This window comes from Aythya ferina, assembly GCF_964211825.1.
Source record: "Aythya ferina genome assembly, chromosome: 9".
In the NCBI taxonomy this organism is placed as follows: domain Eukaryota; kingdom Metazoa; phylum Chordata; class Aves; order Anseriformes; family Anatidae; genus Aythya; species Aythya ferina.
Genome location: NC_140305.1, coordinates 13,765,667 through 13,782,293, shown reverse-complemented (window position 1 = coordinate 13,782,293; position 16,627 = coordinate 13,765,667). Strand labels below are relative to the sequence as shown.

The following is a 16,627-nucleotide window of genomic DNA, read 5'->3' as shown; positions in this document are numbered from 1 at the left end:
CGGGTGTTCAGTCATCAAATCTAGATCAATATGTACTCTGTGTACGCACCAATCTCGACAATTGATAGCATCTCCATATCCTGGTGTATCTACAACTGTCAGACGAAGCTTCACACCCCTCTCTTCTATTTCAACTGTTGAGGCTTCAATCTGCACAGTGCGTTCAATCTTCTCTAAAAGACAAGAAACTTGATCTTTCAGAACAGAATTTATAAGGCTGTCATTTTGAGACACTATCAAAGGATTGATTGTCAGGTTATGAAAAGCTTTTAGATTTCTTACTTGTTTCAAATTTTCTATAGAAACTGAGGCAAAAGGGAGTAACTGAGAAAAAAGTGTAAGTACTCAGCAATTTGTAGAACAATACTAAGTTATATGTAACATGTTATTTCCCTAAGGTTTAAAGTAGTTTTCAGCCAACATGATAAATTTTTAAAGCAAGTTGTTTAACAAGTAGAAAAGAGGAAGAAATAGTACCTCAATCTATATTCTTACAATATTCTCTTTCATTGCATTATTGTATGCCTTGTTTAACAGGATAAAAAAGGGACAAGGAGCTGAAGATGAAACAGAGGTGAAGTGCTGTGGTGATTTTTACCTTGCTGGGCAGCTGAACTCCACCACAACCGCTCTCTCGCTCCCCCTCCTCAGAGGAGGGGAAGAAGAAACAAGTTTGAGTGCACATGCACATCTACCCAGACCAAAGGAATCAAATTGCAATTCCAAGCAAACATAAAAAGTGTTCAAGTTTAGAATTGCAATAGATTCTAAAAGCTTCCAATTGCTTTTGTTGATTATTTCTCTTAATGTGACACGATGACATATTTTAAGCAGAGATTAGCACACAGATGCCAGTATGACTCTTCAGCACACCCAAGGACTAAACTACACAGACCAAGAACTGAAGAAATCAGCTCTACAATCAGTGGTAGCTCAAGTATCAGCCAATACATTAGAAATTAGTAGAGCTTGAAACAACTGGCTGATAATAAAATCCAAACAAAAATATTCAACTTCAAATCATCAAGAACAGAAAAAAACAGAACAAAAGTGTGTTTACCAGCAGCTCCTGGGATTATCCTTTCTGGGTAGAGATCTGTCAAGAAGAGGCTGTTTATTAATGTAGATTTTCCCAAACCAGATTCACCTGTGATTCAATTTACAGATAAAGTCAATATATTTGCATGATTAATCTCCATTGTATCCAGAAAGTTTCATCTGACTGTATATTTTTTCATGTCAAATCTATATTTTTTTTGCCATTTAAACATTTACAGCTCATTAATACAACTTAGAATTTTGTATTAGAAAAAAATTGCACAGGAATGTTGAATTACAATTTATTCATCTCAATGTTACAATACACTTTCTCAGAGTTTTCAGAGATGATTTGTAATTAAAACTTCTAGGCAAGTGGAATTCTGATCATTTTAAAATTAGACTTTAATTTCCCATATCACGTGTCCTGATTTTTTTAAGGTAAGCTTTTCTGCTAGCACTCCAGAATATCGTACACACTGAGAAGCTGGGCCTTGTCTAGGCCATATCATCAATTTAAACAATGAAAGAGGTTGTTACTGAGCTTTTGCAAAGATCACCTTCATAAAGTGTGATTTATTCCCACTTTTTATACTAATAGGGAAAAAAATGAGGGGAAAGGAACATGATACGACTGCTGAGGATGCACAAAGTAATTTTTTAACTGATGAAATTGGGGTTTACCAAAGCGTACCAGATATGTTTTTCTTCCGGAGTTACTGACTGAGCCATCAGAAAAGTTCAAAAGCTAAGTAATTAGCTAAATACCAAGAACTAAATCAGAAAAAAATGTCAGCATAAAGAAGACCAGCAACTCAAACTGCTCCGTACATGAATTCACTGAACAAATTATTCTTTGAGAATAAAAAAGTAAAAATGGAGAGGGCTACTTGATCCCTCTAAGCAACGAAGTCTGTTCTGTAACAGCAGCCTGAGAAAAATAACTGAACAGCAACAACAAAAAAGAATTCTTTTTTAAATAAAGATTTGACTAGAAGATGCTGTTTTGTGATGCCTTATAGAACACATCTCTCAAGATAAGATTTTACCAGTGCAGCCTTCACCAGTGAAAGAGACATGCAGCCAGAGTAATTCAACACTCGCATGGCATCATTTCAGCAAAACCAAGAAAACTTCAATTTCAACCAGTGACACGCTTCTTATTTTCATCCTGGGTAAATATTACGTCTAAATCAAATCAGTTTTCACTGCCTCTGTCAAAAATGAACGAAACAGCATCTATTGTAACTACTGGCCCCAGCAGTTAGAGTTGAGTGACTCTCAAGTGAAAGAACTGTTTAGATGAAGCCATATCTTAATAATCAGAATAAATATGCAATTGTTAATAAATACAAGTGGTTATGATTTCTTCAGATGCAACAGAGACAAGCAAACAAATCGTTATAAACTCCAGCTTATTTTTTCCCCAACCATGACAAAATACTTGAAATAACAATGTGAAGAAAAAGCATTGATCAAGACACTGTCAGTCCAGAAAGCCTAAAAACAAAACAGGCAAAACATTTCCCTGATCAGAAAATGAGAAATACAGTTAGTGGAGAACTACAGTTCAATACAGACATTGTGATACAGCCCACAAGAGAATATACTTAAACCCCATACATATTTCAAGAGAAAGAATTCACATTCCAAACTGCTGAAATAATCAACAACTTAAAGCGCAGTTTATTTTGTCTTAACTTCCATCAACTGCCTCCCTCTACTAGTGTATCTCAAAATATCACTCCATATTTTCAATGAAGTTACTTTTCTGCAAGTTCTCTTGCTGCAGTTTTCATTTATCCCTTAGAACAGCGGCAGGCAGTGACTACAGAGTTCGATTTTACTCTGAGACATGGTGGGGTTAATTGCCTTTCTGTTACTCTGACACCGTGTCATTTTCCCACAAGTTTCTGTTCTACAAAAGAGCAGAAACAGCTGTATGGTCTATATAATTTTGCACAGCTTTCTGCAAGAATTGTTTTAGATAGCTCTATTTGTGATGCATCTGAAAGAGCTCTGGATATTAAGCACACCCTTGTTTGGCAGACCTAGGATCACAGAACAGTAAATTCCAAAGAGTGACAGCAGATACCAGGATTTCCAACATCTAAAGGCTGGCTTTACCCTTAGATTTTATAAGGTATCCATTATGATACTATCCTAGGCAAATCCAACAGAGCTAAAATGAAATGACTCCCAACAATTAAAAGGCATTTAGCAAGCAGTGTAACTTAATTTCCCTATGTCCTTGCTCCCTCTTCCCTCTCCTCCCTCACCCCAGGTAACAGGAAACAACTGCCATAAAATTCTAGGAAGCCGAAAACAAGGGCCAGTGCTGTCCAACACTGCACTGTTGAAGAGATAAATGGGGCAAAAGCAAGGCTAGGGCTGTCATTTGGCAAAACTAATGACAGGTTTGAGGACAGATTCTTCCTATAACTACTGGAATCCAAAACAATTAAGAACTTAAACACCTACTATCACGTACCGACTCACCTCTCCTGCTCATTTCCACAGTGATGTCCCCTTGGACAAATCTAGCACATGCAAATGGGCTTTACTTCTTATGAAGACATAAAAAAGAATCTGACTGCAGACAACTCTATTAGGATACTTCTGTCTTCAAGGTGAAAATTACAGAGTTTAAACACCAAATTCTGGAGTTACAGTGCCCAAGCAATAAGAAATATAGATTCAGGAAAAACACAAAGCCTGATTTGTGAAGCCTACTTAATCTGCAAAAATATCACTGACTTTTGAGAGCATGGATCAGAGTCTTTCTGCAGATGCAGATTTCTCTTCCCATTCCTAAGATCAACATAGATTGTCAGTGAAATACCTAATAGAATTACACTTTAAATTTTAACTACTAACAGACAATCAGTATCAATTTGAAAAGTAAAACCTCACATCAAACCAACTAAATTAATTCTCATTCTTCTCTTACAAAAATATTCAGAAGGGGTGGAAAGACCAGAGTTTGGATTCTCTTGAACTACATAGCAAATAGTTTAAATAGTCTCCTTGATACCATTTGCTTAATAAAAACAAGCAAGCAAACAAAGCATCTATTCAAATTCACTTTTAAGCTAAATTTTAAATGGAATGCTTGAATCCTGTAAGACAAAACAAAATTTCTTCACCACATCCACAAAATTATTAACATATTCAAACATGGTTTGTAACATGGAAAACAACTGATGCATGAATTAATAAACTATAAAAGAAAGTTAAATGCTACAGTCCAGAAGAGCTTTCTGATGCTAGCCAACGCCTTACAATAGTAGAAGCAATATTCACTTTAACTCCACACTCTACATAAGCAAGAATTTGTTGTGAGGAAGACTATGAAACATTTTCTTACCAACCACCATAAGAGTAAATTCAAAGCCTTTCTTCACAGACTTCCGATGAACCTGATTGGGAAGGTTGGCAAACCCAACATAGCCAGGGGTTTCCGGATTGGTAAACTGAGCAGGCTGTTGCTAAAAATAAAATAAAATAAGACAATAATAAAAAGCCATACAAGATATACTTGTTTGGTAAGTGATCTCCTCAGCTATTTCAAATGCAATAAACCGGAAAAGGAAGCGTGGAAAATCAGTAAAAATCAGTTTTGTATCTCATTTAGCTCTCAGCTCTGCCTTCGACTGTTCTCACTGGAACTTCTTAAGAAACAGAAAATAAAGTCAATCCCATTGATAAAATGATGGGATATGGGATTCCTCGCCCATCATTTAACACTTGAAATCATTCAAAACTATGTGACTTACAGAGAGTAAACTAGATGCTTTTTCCTGTTATTCAGTAGTTTCACAATGAAGTATAGAACAACTGCCTTCAACTAAAGCTTAGAAAAAAATGTTTCATTTACTCTTGTCTACCCTCATTCAGTCAAGATCACCTCAAGTAAAAAAAAAAAAAAAAGGTTTATTTATTGAAGTACTGTTAATCACAGTCTTCTTAAATGATGCCTTCACACCCATTTAAAATAAAAATGCTTGTGCGTGAGGCATATGCACTAAAATAAGTATGACTTTTACTAATCTGGTTTTTGGCACTTATGAAGAGATAGTCATCTGCTGGAAGACCTCATTAGAGATCTCTTTCAAAAGGAAAAGAAAATTATACAAGTGTGATTCAAATGCCCTCTACTACAAATACCATAGAGAAATCTTTAGATCTGTTAGTTTCCCTCTTCAAATATATTATTTGAGTACCTTTTATCATTCATTTCACTCCAATAAACTAACGTGAATGTTTTAACCTGTTATACCAAACACGAGACCAAGAATTAGTTGAATCTCAGCTTTTTTTTTTTTTTTTGATATATATGTTACTGCACTTTCAGGGAGCATTTTCCCGATCAGTTGACTACATGAACAAATAAATACGTTGCCAATAAGTTAAATACAAGAACATCCTTCTCTGAAATTATTTCTGCTCAAAACACAGCAGAAGGATGGAAGTTTCAGTGAAAATGTTAACAGGGAACTTCTATACAAACCCATGAGCAAAATTAAATCCTTCCAGGAGCATTAGTTAACTACAGAGTTTCATGCTCAATGTAGAAAATTGCTTTAATATGTATATTATCTAACTCAATAACTCGCTATTGTCTTCTAAATGTGAATTCTCTCTCACTTGTGAGCTGTAAATTTACCTTACACAGGCCCACCAAAAACAAAGTAATGGTTAAACAGTCTGTGTCTGTAGGTAATTTTTAAAAAACAAAATATACATTCTGCATTGTTACATATGAAGGCAAAAATGTTATTCTTACCTTAGACATTTTTATGGAATGTCAGGAACGAATCTGAAAACAAAACAAAAAATGTATTCCAAATTATTAAAAATCGCATGAGGAGAAAAAAAACAAATATCCACTTTGAATGCTAAATTAGGAAACGAGCATCCTTGAATAAACATGGACATTTTGAAACAGTGCAAATCACTTCTCACAGAGGAAAAATATTTGAATCTTCAGTATTAACAAGGAGCAGAATTGTCAGCAAACATTAGGCAGTTTATTCCCATCAGTAGACAATACATTCAAGCAACATTAACATGACTACATTAATGTATGACAAACCATACTGAAGCCTGAAAAAGAAAAGTTCACATCCCTTCCAGAAACTAACCAAAATATGCTAAAAGGCATATTACCACTTACAGGAAATATGTTTTTTTTTCAAAGCTCAAAAAAAACCAACAAAACCCTCACACAGTTGTTTTTTTTTTCTTTTTAAACTTGCCCCCCTCGCCATTTCCTTTCATGCTTGAGTGTTCTGTAAAGAGTTGATGGCTTCAAAAGGAAACGTTTTCTCCTCCTCTTTGGTCTAGATGCTTGCAAACTCAGTCATCCATTTTAACTTTTGCTGCCAAGTTCAGATTTTTGCACACAGCTCTGTCACACAGAGATACAAAGCACAGGGAAAAAAAGAAACCTCGCATTTGACACCTCCGTGCAACAATGTCTTGTAACCAAGACCTGCCAACACCAGTGGACTTCTAACAGGCTAACTTGCAGCATTTCAAGAGATAATATCATTCACTACAATAATCTAAAAGTGTCAACACGAGCAGGACCCTTGTCAGATGAGTGCTCCAGGTCCCCTTTCTGGTTCCTCCTCTGCCTCACCCTCTTTAACCAAAAAGGGATCTGTTCCCACGCGCAGAGCCCACGTAGCAGAGCTGCCTCTTATCTGGAGGACTCCAGCTCTCGTTGTGTGGGCAGGAAGCTATCGCCATCTGACTCCTTCCACTGCCCCGCTGCAGCACGCTCGCCCTTCGCACCTCTCAGCACGGAGCGAAAGCCGTGCAGCTCGCTTCTCAGGTGAAATTTCACTCTAAAAATAAAAACTACTGCCTGCAAGGCCAGGAATTCCCCCGGTAAGCCGACGTGCGAGCAGCCAAACCTCCTGCAGCCGAAGATGCTCCTCGTGAGGCTTCTCCCCGCGGGCGGGCCTGGGACGCCGCGGGTCCCTGCGGAGCTCCCCACAGCCGCCGGGGGAACCCCACGCTCAGGATCCGATGCTGCAAGCGAGGATTTTCTGAACCTACCCAATTTCAGCGCCGTGGCTCTGCGGGGGGGACGCTGCCACCGGGCCTCGAGCACGGCGCCCACTCACGGAGCCCCCTCAGCCCCCCCCTCCCCCCAGCGCCCCTCAGCTCACCTCAGCCGCCGGCCCCGCCAACCGCCCGCCGCGCGCGCAGCCCCTGAGGCAGGGCGGGAAGCAGAGAACGGCGCCACTGCCCCGCCCGCCCTATTTAAGCCCCGCCCCCTTTAAGCCCCGCCTATCTCTCCTTAAGCCCCGCCCCTAAGGAGGTGCCGGCCAAAGCGCGGAGCCGCGGGCCCCTCCCCTCCCGTGCGCATGCGCCCGCCCCGTTCCCATAGCAACCGGGCGGGCAAGGGCCGCGGGGCGGGGCCGGCTGTGTGCGGGTAGGTCACGCGAGTCCCTCTTCTTCCCCAAGATGGCGGCCGGCCGCTCGGCCTCGTACCCAGCATAGGCTTCGCCGCGGGCCTACTAGAGGTAACGGCGGCTCGCGGCGGCGCCTGGCGGCACCGGGAAGGGAGGGAGGTGCGTGAGGGGAGCGCCGCGGGTACGCGGGGCGAGGCAGCGGGCCCGGCTCGGCGGCCGGGCGGGCTCCGCCGCCTCCGACAAGATGGCGGCAGCAGAGAGGCGGGCGCGGGGGGCGGCATGTCTAGCGGGCGCCCGGCTTTGCTCTATGGTCCCGGCCTTCCCCATTGGCTCGGGGCGGGTCACGTGCCGCCATCTGCCCGTCTCCCCGGCCGCTCTACCCCCTCTGTACCATAGAGATGGGGCTGGGAGTCCGCCCACGCCGCTTGAGGTTGGGGGGGGGGGGGCACGAAACGTGAGGGGCCCGGTGCGGGCTGCGGCGCTGAGGGGGCCGGGGCCGCCTCGGGTGGAGCCGGGGGGCAGAGCCCGAGGTCCCTGGGGCTGCTTGGGCGGCTCTAAAATGGCTCTCGGCGGGATAAGGGCTGGCTGCAGCCCACCCATAACCGATGAGCCGAGCAAGGCCCCCGAATTTACAGCCCTGGTTGAGAGCTTGCGTGTGGATTCGCAGTGTTCTGGCTGGGAATTAAAAATGAGGGGCGTCTGCAGCGCCAAGGGGTTCGAGGGAGTCGTTTCTTTTCCGGTTGTATTGTGTAACGAGAGAAAAATCTACGCGTTGATATGCGTTGTGTTGCCTGACTGCGGATCTTCTCTTTAGTAAGGCAAGGGAAGCGGTGGCCCAGCGGATTAGAGGCTCCGTTTCCCATGTTGTTGTTACCTGAATGCTGCGAAATTCACGTTAGTTAAAATAGTTTCACAGATGGTATAATGGCTTTTTCTTTTTTCCTCCGTTCCAGTCTGGAAACTGGTGGTCCAGGCATAGTTTCATAGGTGAATTGGGTATTCCTCCCTCTGGTACAGGAATATACACTAGAAGAAGGGCAGGAAATGAAACAGTAACGGAATCTGTAGTTCTGTGTCTGTCAGAGCCCTGTATCTCCAGCCCTTTGTTTTTATTTGTAGCGCAGCCCATGCTAAAGGCAAGGCCAACCAGATACTCCCCCCACCAAAAAAAAAAAAAAAAATAATAATAATAATAAAAACCCTTTTCCTTCCAAAACATCCCACAGAGGTGTAGTTTCTCATGGCTCAGAAGGACCGGCACAGGAAAAGCTCTCTCTAGACATGGAGGTAACAATATCTGCAGGCCTGTAATGGCCGGGCTGGAGGAGGTGTTGCAACTCTAATTTGAGCTTTGCCTCCCCTTATAGACACGGTAAGCCTGGATCATTCTCCAGAGTCACTTTCCTGAATGTTTTCTAAGAAGCAGTTAAGGAAGGTTGCTCCTTTTGTAAATTGTTCCAGCGTTTTCCTCCTGATAGTGTGGCAGAGAATCTTTCCCTTCCCTTGGAGCACAGCAGCCTGTTCAGCTGGTGCGGGTGCAGGTAGGATCGTGCTGCTGTGTTTGGGATTTCCCCCAGCGTGCCAGTGCTGTGGGCAGAGCAGGCAGTGGTGCTGAGACCAGGCCACAGAGTTCAGAGTGGATGTGGTGTGTGGCTGAAACAGGCAGTCACTGGGACTGGCAGGGCATCTGGGATTTCTGTATGGTATAGGGTTGCTATGAAAACTTTATTTCTGTGATTTTTAAGAAGCCACGCAGCAATGGCTGAACTTTCTGTTTGGGTTCAGGAATCTACAGAAGGAAATCTTCAGGCTCTTCCTATGTATGCTTGTAAAATGAGCCTTGAAGTGAAAGAGGAAGACTCTAGCAAGTGTCCTCATGCTTAGAAACTGGCAAGCAGTAAAAACGGGGTCTGGAATCTGCCTTTATGCTTTCCTGGCGGTCAGAAAGAGAAGTTACAGACCCATCGGTCTCATTCTGAGCAGAAGCAGGCACTGAGCGTGGTCTGGCAGGACATCACTGAGAAACGCCAGCCTGTTAGCACCCTGTGGATCCCACGCAGTCCGAGCCTACTCTCTGGACATGACCCTCGTGGCCGTGCTCTCGTGGTGTTGCCGAAGACGTGCACTGCTGAAGGAGTTGCAACAGGGCTTTTTAAAGTGGGCTGAGGAAGGCATGCTCACCGGGGTGTAACGAGTCTAACTTGTCCAAGAGCATGTTCCTGGGAGGCCCAGAGCCCATAAAACTTTTGCAACATGGGCCTGTGCAAGAATTAAGTAGGTGTTGATTGTATTAAAATACCAGAACAGATAAAGAAGGGATGTGAAGGAAAACCCAGCTGCAGTATTAGGCTGCCTGTGGTCTTCTTCCTGATTGCCTTAACCTTGAAAGAAGAGAGCATTCGGTTGGATCGTGTAGTGCGGCGCTGTTAGATGGTGGCTGCTTGTTTTCTGTCTGTTTTTTTGGGGGGCCTTGGTCTAGAAGCTATTCCAGTGGGGCCCATGCTCGTGGGAGGCGGTGGCGGTTCTCGTGGGCAGCAAGGCTCTGCGGGGAAGGCAGGGCTCGGGCCAGTAGGGCCTGCGAGGGGGGACTGGGGGGGAGCTGGGGAGAGACCCAGAGCTGTTCTCATAACCTGGCGGGGTCGTGTGAGGCTGCTACTTGCGGCAGGAGCTCAGTGTCCCAAGTCAGGGGTGGTTTCAAGAGCTCTTTTCATTTTCATTTCAGAAATTACTAGTTTTAGAAGAAAATTTTTGGGTTATGGTGTTACCCTGGATGGACTTAGACCTAAGAGAATTTGTCTTGTAGCTTTATTTAGCCGTCCTTTAGCTTTAAAAGGAGAACTGTTTACATCCTAAAAATCTGCTGGTAGAATCTTGTGAGTTATATTGCCATCGTAAATGGAAAAAGCCTGCGTGCTTCAGAATTGCAGTGACCTTTTTCCCCCATCTTCCTTCTATGCACTAACGCGGCCCTGTAGCTCTCGTGGTGTGACTTCAGTGGAAGAGAATCTCACATTCTGAAGGGAGGCAGGTTGAAAAGAGATGTATCAATAAACAAGGAGGAAAAGTTCTGGCCAAAGCGGGGGGAAAAGCTTCTTTATTTAGAATATTGTATGTGTATAGAAGTCTCTGGCTTGCTGGAAGATTTATCTGCTTAAGGTTTTAATTCTAACAAGGGAAAGTAGTTGGGCTAAGATAAGTGTTCTGGGTTTATTTTGTCTTGTGTGAAACTTATCTATGTTGAAGCTGAAGCGGTGCTTTTTTCCTTCGTTTAGGTGATCTTTGTTGTTTCACCGTGCAGGTATTTTCCCAGTCTCTCAGAAATAGGAGCCTTCTTTCTAGCAGCTATTGTTTTATGCATATTGTTGTCTTTGAACTTGCTGGTAGACATCGCTCGTCTCGTGACTGCTTCGACTTTGTTGATTCTCACATCTGGCAGATGTTTCGAGTCTTGAAGATAGCTACTCCTGTTTTGCAAACTATGAGTAGGTATCTTAGCGTGTAAGTAACGAATACGTTCCTGCCTCCTGGTGCTGATCTGCTGACTTGAGTTGACTGGGGAAACATTTGGGGTTGAACTAGACACGCTGAAACTTTGTAGCTGTGTGTTTTGGACAGGGTTAAATAGGTTTCTCCTGCAAAGAAGGCAGGGAGCGTGTGGCGATGTGTGCCTGTGAGCATCCAAACGCCGTTCAGATTTCTGCCCGCTGTCTTAACGCAAAATGGCAGTGGCGTGTAGAGGAGGCAGGAGGAGAGACGAAGAACCTGGTGGCAGACCTGACATCGCAGCAGTTCTCCTTTCTAACTGAGGGAGGATGGAGTCTCTTCTACAGCATTTTTGGCAGCCGCCAGTCTCGGGAAGAAACCTCTGCCCGGCAGGAGCAGCGCACGAGCCCCGTGCCAGGCAGGAGCGACGTCGGGAGGTTGAGCACGGCAGTGGCTGCGGCCCTGCTGGGGCAGCCACACCGGGAGCACGATGCCCCTGAGTGGCAGCAGCTGGGGCAGGGAGCTGCGGCCAGCTGGAGCCTCGAAAGAGGTGCTTGCGAAGCAGCTGGCAGGAGAAACAGGGAGAAAGCAGAGAAGAAGATGGACCGCAAAAAGGGGATGGTTGGAGGAAACCTTAATGAGTTTAACTGCAATGGAAAAATGGCACTGCGAGAAGGGAAGGGATTGGCTCGGTGGCTGTAAGATACCAAGAAATGATGATTCATAGGAAAAAATCTGCCTCTGAGAGGATTGAATAGCACAGTAATATTCATGCAACCTCCCTTAAACGACACTCTTTAATTTAATTGTAAAGTAAAATGGATTTATTTGTTGACGCAAAATGGAAGTGGTACCAGATCCTGCTACACCCAGCAGCACAGAGTCTGGAACTGTTTTCCAGCATCAGTTTTGTTGTCTTTTCTAAAGATTTTACACTAATGGGAAAGAACCATTTGGGAAATGCTTGGGGGTGGAACTGATGGATGTGTTTGTTGCTAATGGGGGCTGGGGATGACAGCCACACAGAACTCCTCAAGTGCCCTGCATGTGAACAGAAGTCATAAATGTGGGTGATTCTGGTAAAAACCGTCCATACCTGTAACGTGTACAGCACACCCTCGTCTGAACAACAAATACCTGGGAATGAACCCTTCTGGAAGGGAGTGCTGATACCCTGACAACTGATACTGGCGGGCTGTGGCTCTGTGCCTGGTGATCCTGTGTCCCAGCACCTAACTCCCCCTGAAGGAGGAGAGGCTGGGAGCCGGGCAGTATTTTGGCTGTTACCGCTCAGCTCGGAGGTGGCCAGACCCAGCCTTTTCCTTGCGTGGAGCTCGTAATTCCTTGGTGATGGTCTCAGTCAAAGTCCACAGAAGAGCTGCCTGCCCCACGCAGCGCACTCAGACTTTAAAGGAAGGTCACTGGTATCGTATCTCGTTGTAAATATAAAGCAGATGCAGCGAGCTTTCGTAAAGCTAACCTCTGGCAGATATTTCATCAGGGACCAGCTGCCTGGAAGAACCATCTTGCATCATTCAGATGTCAGCCTTGGTCTAGGGTATTGGCACATAGCAGGGGCATCACTCTGTCCCTTTACCCCCACGTCAGCTAGTTTTGGTGGACTGTTTCTTCACACTGTTTTTTGTGGTGGTTTGTCTGAAAAATCCCTGAAGGCCTCTTTGAGAGGAGCACTGAGTCCCCGGACACCCAGTGCTCGGTGCAGGTGCAGCCACCTGCAGCAGGGCCTCTCGCTGTTTCTCTTCCTGTTTCTGGTCCCCTGCCCCTGGCTGTCCCCATATTTCTGGTACTGGGGATTAAACAGGACAAAGCCTGGGGCAGGGACATCGGGCATGGGGTGGACACCCAGTTTGGGTCAGGAAAATGGCAGTGAAGAAGGGTCAGAGCTGCTGCCGGGAAGATGGCCCTGTTGGAAGGGATGGGGCAAAGCCAGAGAAAAGCCCCAGTGGGGTGAGAGGCTGGGAGCTCCCGAAATGGGGCTGTTGCTGCTCGTCCCAGGGTTCGAGTCTCCCCAGAGGTGCTGGAGGCAGTGCAGGCTGCCTGAGCTCCCTGCCCCTCCCTTCTCAGCTGGAGCCCGACCCTGGCAGTTTCCATTGCACAGCAGAAAGTAAGTTTGCTGTTATCTCTGTTCAGGTGATAAAGGGGAACGTAAACCTTGCGTCGGAGCAGCTGGAAGGAAAGCCGAGGAGGACAGCTCGGAGAGCAGGCAGGGTGTGAGAGGGAGGGCGGCAGGTGTTAGGGTTGGCCTGTTGCTGTATGTGCTGGTGTTTCAAAATTAACGCCTTAGCGCTTGCTGCAGCCTGCTGGGATGTAGGTGCCTGGTCATGCAGGGACCCTTGGCATCTCTGGAGAAGCTCTGCTTTGTAAATATGTGACTCTGCTTGAAAGTAGAGCTGGTTACATAGCACTGAGGAAACTGGAGTCCTACACCCGCTCTTACAAACAGTGTCATGAAATTGAAACGTTGACTTGACGGCTCTGGTTGTGATGGAGCTGTGGCTCAAAATGAGATCAAACACAGTACCCAGCGGAAAAAGTATCTGGAGACATCTCGAAGTTCTTGGAAGAAATGTTAAACCTTTGATTTCTCTCTGCAGCCTCGCACTGCTCATCCAGCAGAGACAGCAGCGGCGTGTGGGTGGAGGACTGCACGGCATCAAGTGTCAAAGCAAAAAAAAAAGGTGCCTAAAACAGCACACGTGCCCTGCCAGCTCCAACCCAAAGACGAGCAGGGTGGGACTGGAACTGGTTCAGTTATCAGAAGGTGTTTTAAGTGTAAAATAATACTTTTCTCAACAATTGAGGGATATAGCTTCGCTCGGTTCCTGCTGTCTCTCTTCTTTCATAGCAGGCTTAGAGTGGCCTTGCAGCTTTGGAAGGGAAGACCGTGGGTTTTTTCCCTGTCAGTTCAGATCACCGTGATGTAATTCTCTCTAACTCACCAAGAGCCTTTTGCTTGGCCTGGTGGAGATTAGGAATTAGCGCTTGGCTGTGGATATGCTGAGCCCCTGTTGCATGGGCTATGAATAGGACAAAGGGAGGTTATGCTTAAATAGGGTCTTGTCACAGCTTTCCAAAAGTGGCAGTTAAATCAGGTATTTACTTCATTGTTTTTTCGCAGGGATTGCTGCCAAACGGAAGATATTTTGGGTTCCTTCCCTCTCCAGACAAATCGCTAGCCTCCCTGCAAGTTTGCTTGATTTTTAGTAGTTCTTCTAAGGTTTGCGCCCGTCACAGTAACGCTGGCTTTTGTGGGTCGTGTTTTCAAACTGTTGATTGTAACCTGATGGTAGAAATAAAGAGGAAAATCTTCAAAGTAAGCGTCGTGCAAAGCCACGTGACTTGGGGAGCTGGAACTCCGGGAAAAAAAATACCAGAGCACGTGGAAAGTTTATAGAAATGGAGCTGCAGCATTCCCTGAAGTCTCCGTTGTCCAATAGACATCAGTAACTGAGGAATCTTTAAAATCTGTCAAGGGGCCAGGAATAACCCTGCTTAGGTTTTTCTGTATAATATCTGGAATCAAAGGAGCTAAGTGAGGTATAAAGACTCGCCTCTTGTTTAGTTTGCCGTTTTTCTTATCTTTTTTTCATTTGCTTTATCTCCTTACCTAGCAGAGTCTCTGTGAAAGGAAGTGGTGGTCACCGTTAGAAACTGCTGCAGGCAGCTCCTCAGATTCTGGCCTGCAGAACAGCTGCTCACGAGTACCTCTGGGAGCAGAGCAGGGAAACCACTGGCACCTCTAAGCGAAGGGACACTGGCAACTTCACGTTGTCTAATTAGGTGATGAGTACTGCAAAAAAATGGGGAGGGGGGGGAGTTCAGGCCTTGCAAGTGCCTTGCTTTTCCAAGCTACGTGATACGTAGTGCATGAGAGCTTCTGGCAACGTCTCTTAAAAAAAAAAAAAAAATGCCACGTGTTCATTTTATATTACAATTGTCGGGGAGAGGGAGCGAGGGACTCTGAGAAGGTAAACAAAAGAAGTCCAACCTGGTAGCTGAAGGAGGGTGAAGTGAAAGTTTCCTTTTGAAGAGCAGACAGAAAATAGCGCGTGCTTTGTTCTGCAGCATCTCTGCAATCCGCGCTCGTTGGCTCGCTGTGATATTTAACCACAAGTGTTCAAACAGGCCTTGGGAAGTAGCTCTCAGCTAATTACCAGTGGCAGATTTCTCTTCTTCGGTGCAGGTTGAGCAGGGACCAGCAGTGCCGCAGCAGCCCTCTGAAGGCACCTGTGTCAGATGAGCACGCAGTGGTAATTTTTTAAATGAAAAATCATGTTCAGGTAATAACATGCTTCGTGTTCAGCATAAGCAGTTTGCCCAGGACATTTGTGCAGCTTTGGAGCCCTCATCACCCCGGTGTGGCCCTGCTGGGAGCAGGAGGCTGGGCTATACACCAGGGCCCCAGACCTCCAGCTGAATTTTGAAGCTCTGAATTCCTGTGACTTCTTCCTGTTCCACCACCCTGTCCAGGCTGCCTGTCAGGGAACTTGGTTTCCAACTCGCTTCCCAGTCTTTGAGTCAAGTCAGTGTTTTGTTTTGCTTTACTGTAAAGCTGTAAGGCAGCACAGGAAGATGCTTCCTTTCACTTTGTCCCTCGTGTTTAAACCGCTTTCTGGATCTCCAAGGCAGAAGACCTGAAGTTTGCCTCTACTCTGACAAACTTTTCAATGACTAGATTTGCTCTAACTGCCTCTGAAGCACAGGTAGGAAATCCACCTCAATCATTCTTGGTCTGAGTGTATTACTTCTCTGTTAAATTCCCAGATTTCTCTCCCAGTCTCTGTGGAAGAAGTGCCTCTGACCTTTTGCGTGGATTTGGATTGATTTTATTAAACTGTCCATTGACTTTCTTCCTCATCTCTGAAATGGCATTTGTTTTGTCATAGCACCCGGTATCCAAGGATCACAGCGTTCTGAACAGCGTGGAATGAAATACTAACTCCACAGAGTAAATCAAGACCCCTGGGTGTGTACAGCCAGGGCGACTGGGAGAATTTCACCACAGCAGAGCGGTACCAAAACGAACAGTGGAGCTCAAGTCTCCCGATGGTTTGTCAGTGTTAACCACCACATCCAGTTGCCCCATGGTATTCCAGTGTAAGAGATGCGTGCCTCCCCCTGAACTCCAAGCTTTTTCTCTCGCTGTGGTCAGAGGGTGTGGAAGGTACTCGTTCATACTGGAACCCTGCCTATAGCACTGAGTTGCTCCTCTTCTTCTCCCAGAATAATCTATTTTGCTTGTCCCCATTTTATAGAGCGCCCTGTGATCGTTTAGGAGAGGCAGCATATATATTGTTTGCTAGCTGATGGTTGCATAATTTTATTGTCAGAGTGCCCAGGAAATAAATAAGTCATTAACAACCATTTTGGCCTGAGCGGCCTGCTGAGGTTAGTCACCTTCCTTCAGTGGCTGCTCAGCCCCTGTGTGCAGGGAGAGGATCCCCCTCTATAAACAAGATGGATTTACCAAGAGAGGCAAATGATGTCGTGCTCCCCTGGGACCCCTTATTTATACCACCTGGGTTACGTGAGACAAACACATGCAGTCGCTCTGTGCCTTCCACCCCTCTCCCTCAGTCACAACGGAGTTGGGATTAGCGTATGGGCTCAGGTTGACTTTTCTTAACAGCAGTTCTCTACTCGGGTATTTACAGTGGGCC

General features: G+C 45.4%; 2 protein-coding genes across 3 annotated transcripts in view; one reads left to right on the top strand and one right to left on the bottom strand.

Moving 5' to 3' along the window:
- Positions 1–16,627, bottom strand: part of SEPTIN2 (septin 2) — a 52,009-nt gene that overhangs the window by 12,827 nt on the left and 22,555 nt on the right. Inside the window, exons 1-5 of one of the 2 annotated variants that reach the window (XM_084529741.1) lie at positions 7,218–7,319; positions 5,825–5,857; positions 4,406–4,526; positions 1,061–1,147; positions 50–173 (exon numbers count right to left, since the gene is read on the bottom strand). In XM_084529741.1, the coding sequence (XP_084385867.1) occupies positions 50–173; positions 1,061–1,147; positions 4,406–4,526; positions 5,825–5,833 (341 nt within the window). In that variant the 5' untranslated portion in view covers positions 5,834–5,857; positions 7,218–7,319. Of the gene's footprint in view, positions 1–49; positions 174–1,060; positions 1,148–4,405; positions 4,527–5,824; positions 5,858–7,217; positions 7,320–16,627 lie in introns of those variants that run through there. The other variant, XM_084529742.1, reaches the window with a different exon arrangement.
- The window catches only part of HDLBP (high density lipoprotein binding protein), a 37,226-nt gene continuing 28,025 nt past the window's right edge, over positions 7,427–16,627 (top strand). Inside the window, exon 1 of the mRNA XM_084529738.1 lies at positions 7,427–7,574. The gene's annotated coding sequence lies outside the window, so the exon portion shown is untranslated. The remainder of the gene's footprint in view (positions 7,575–16,627) is intronic.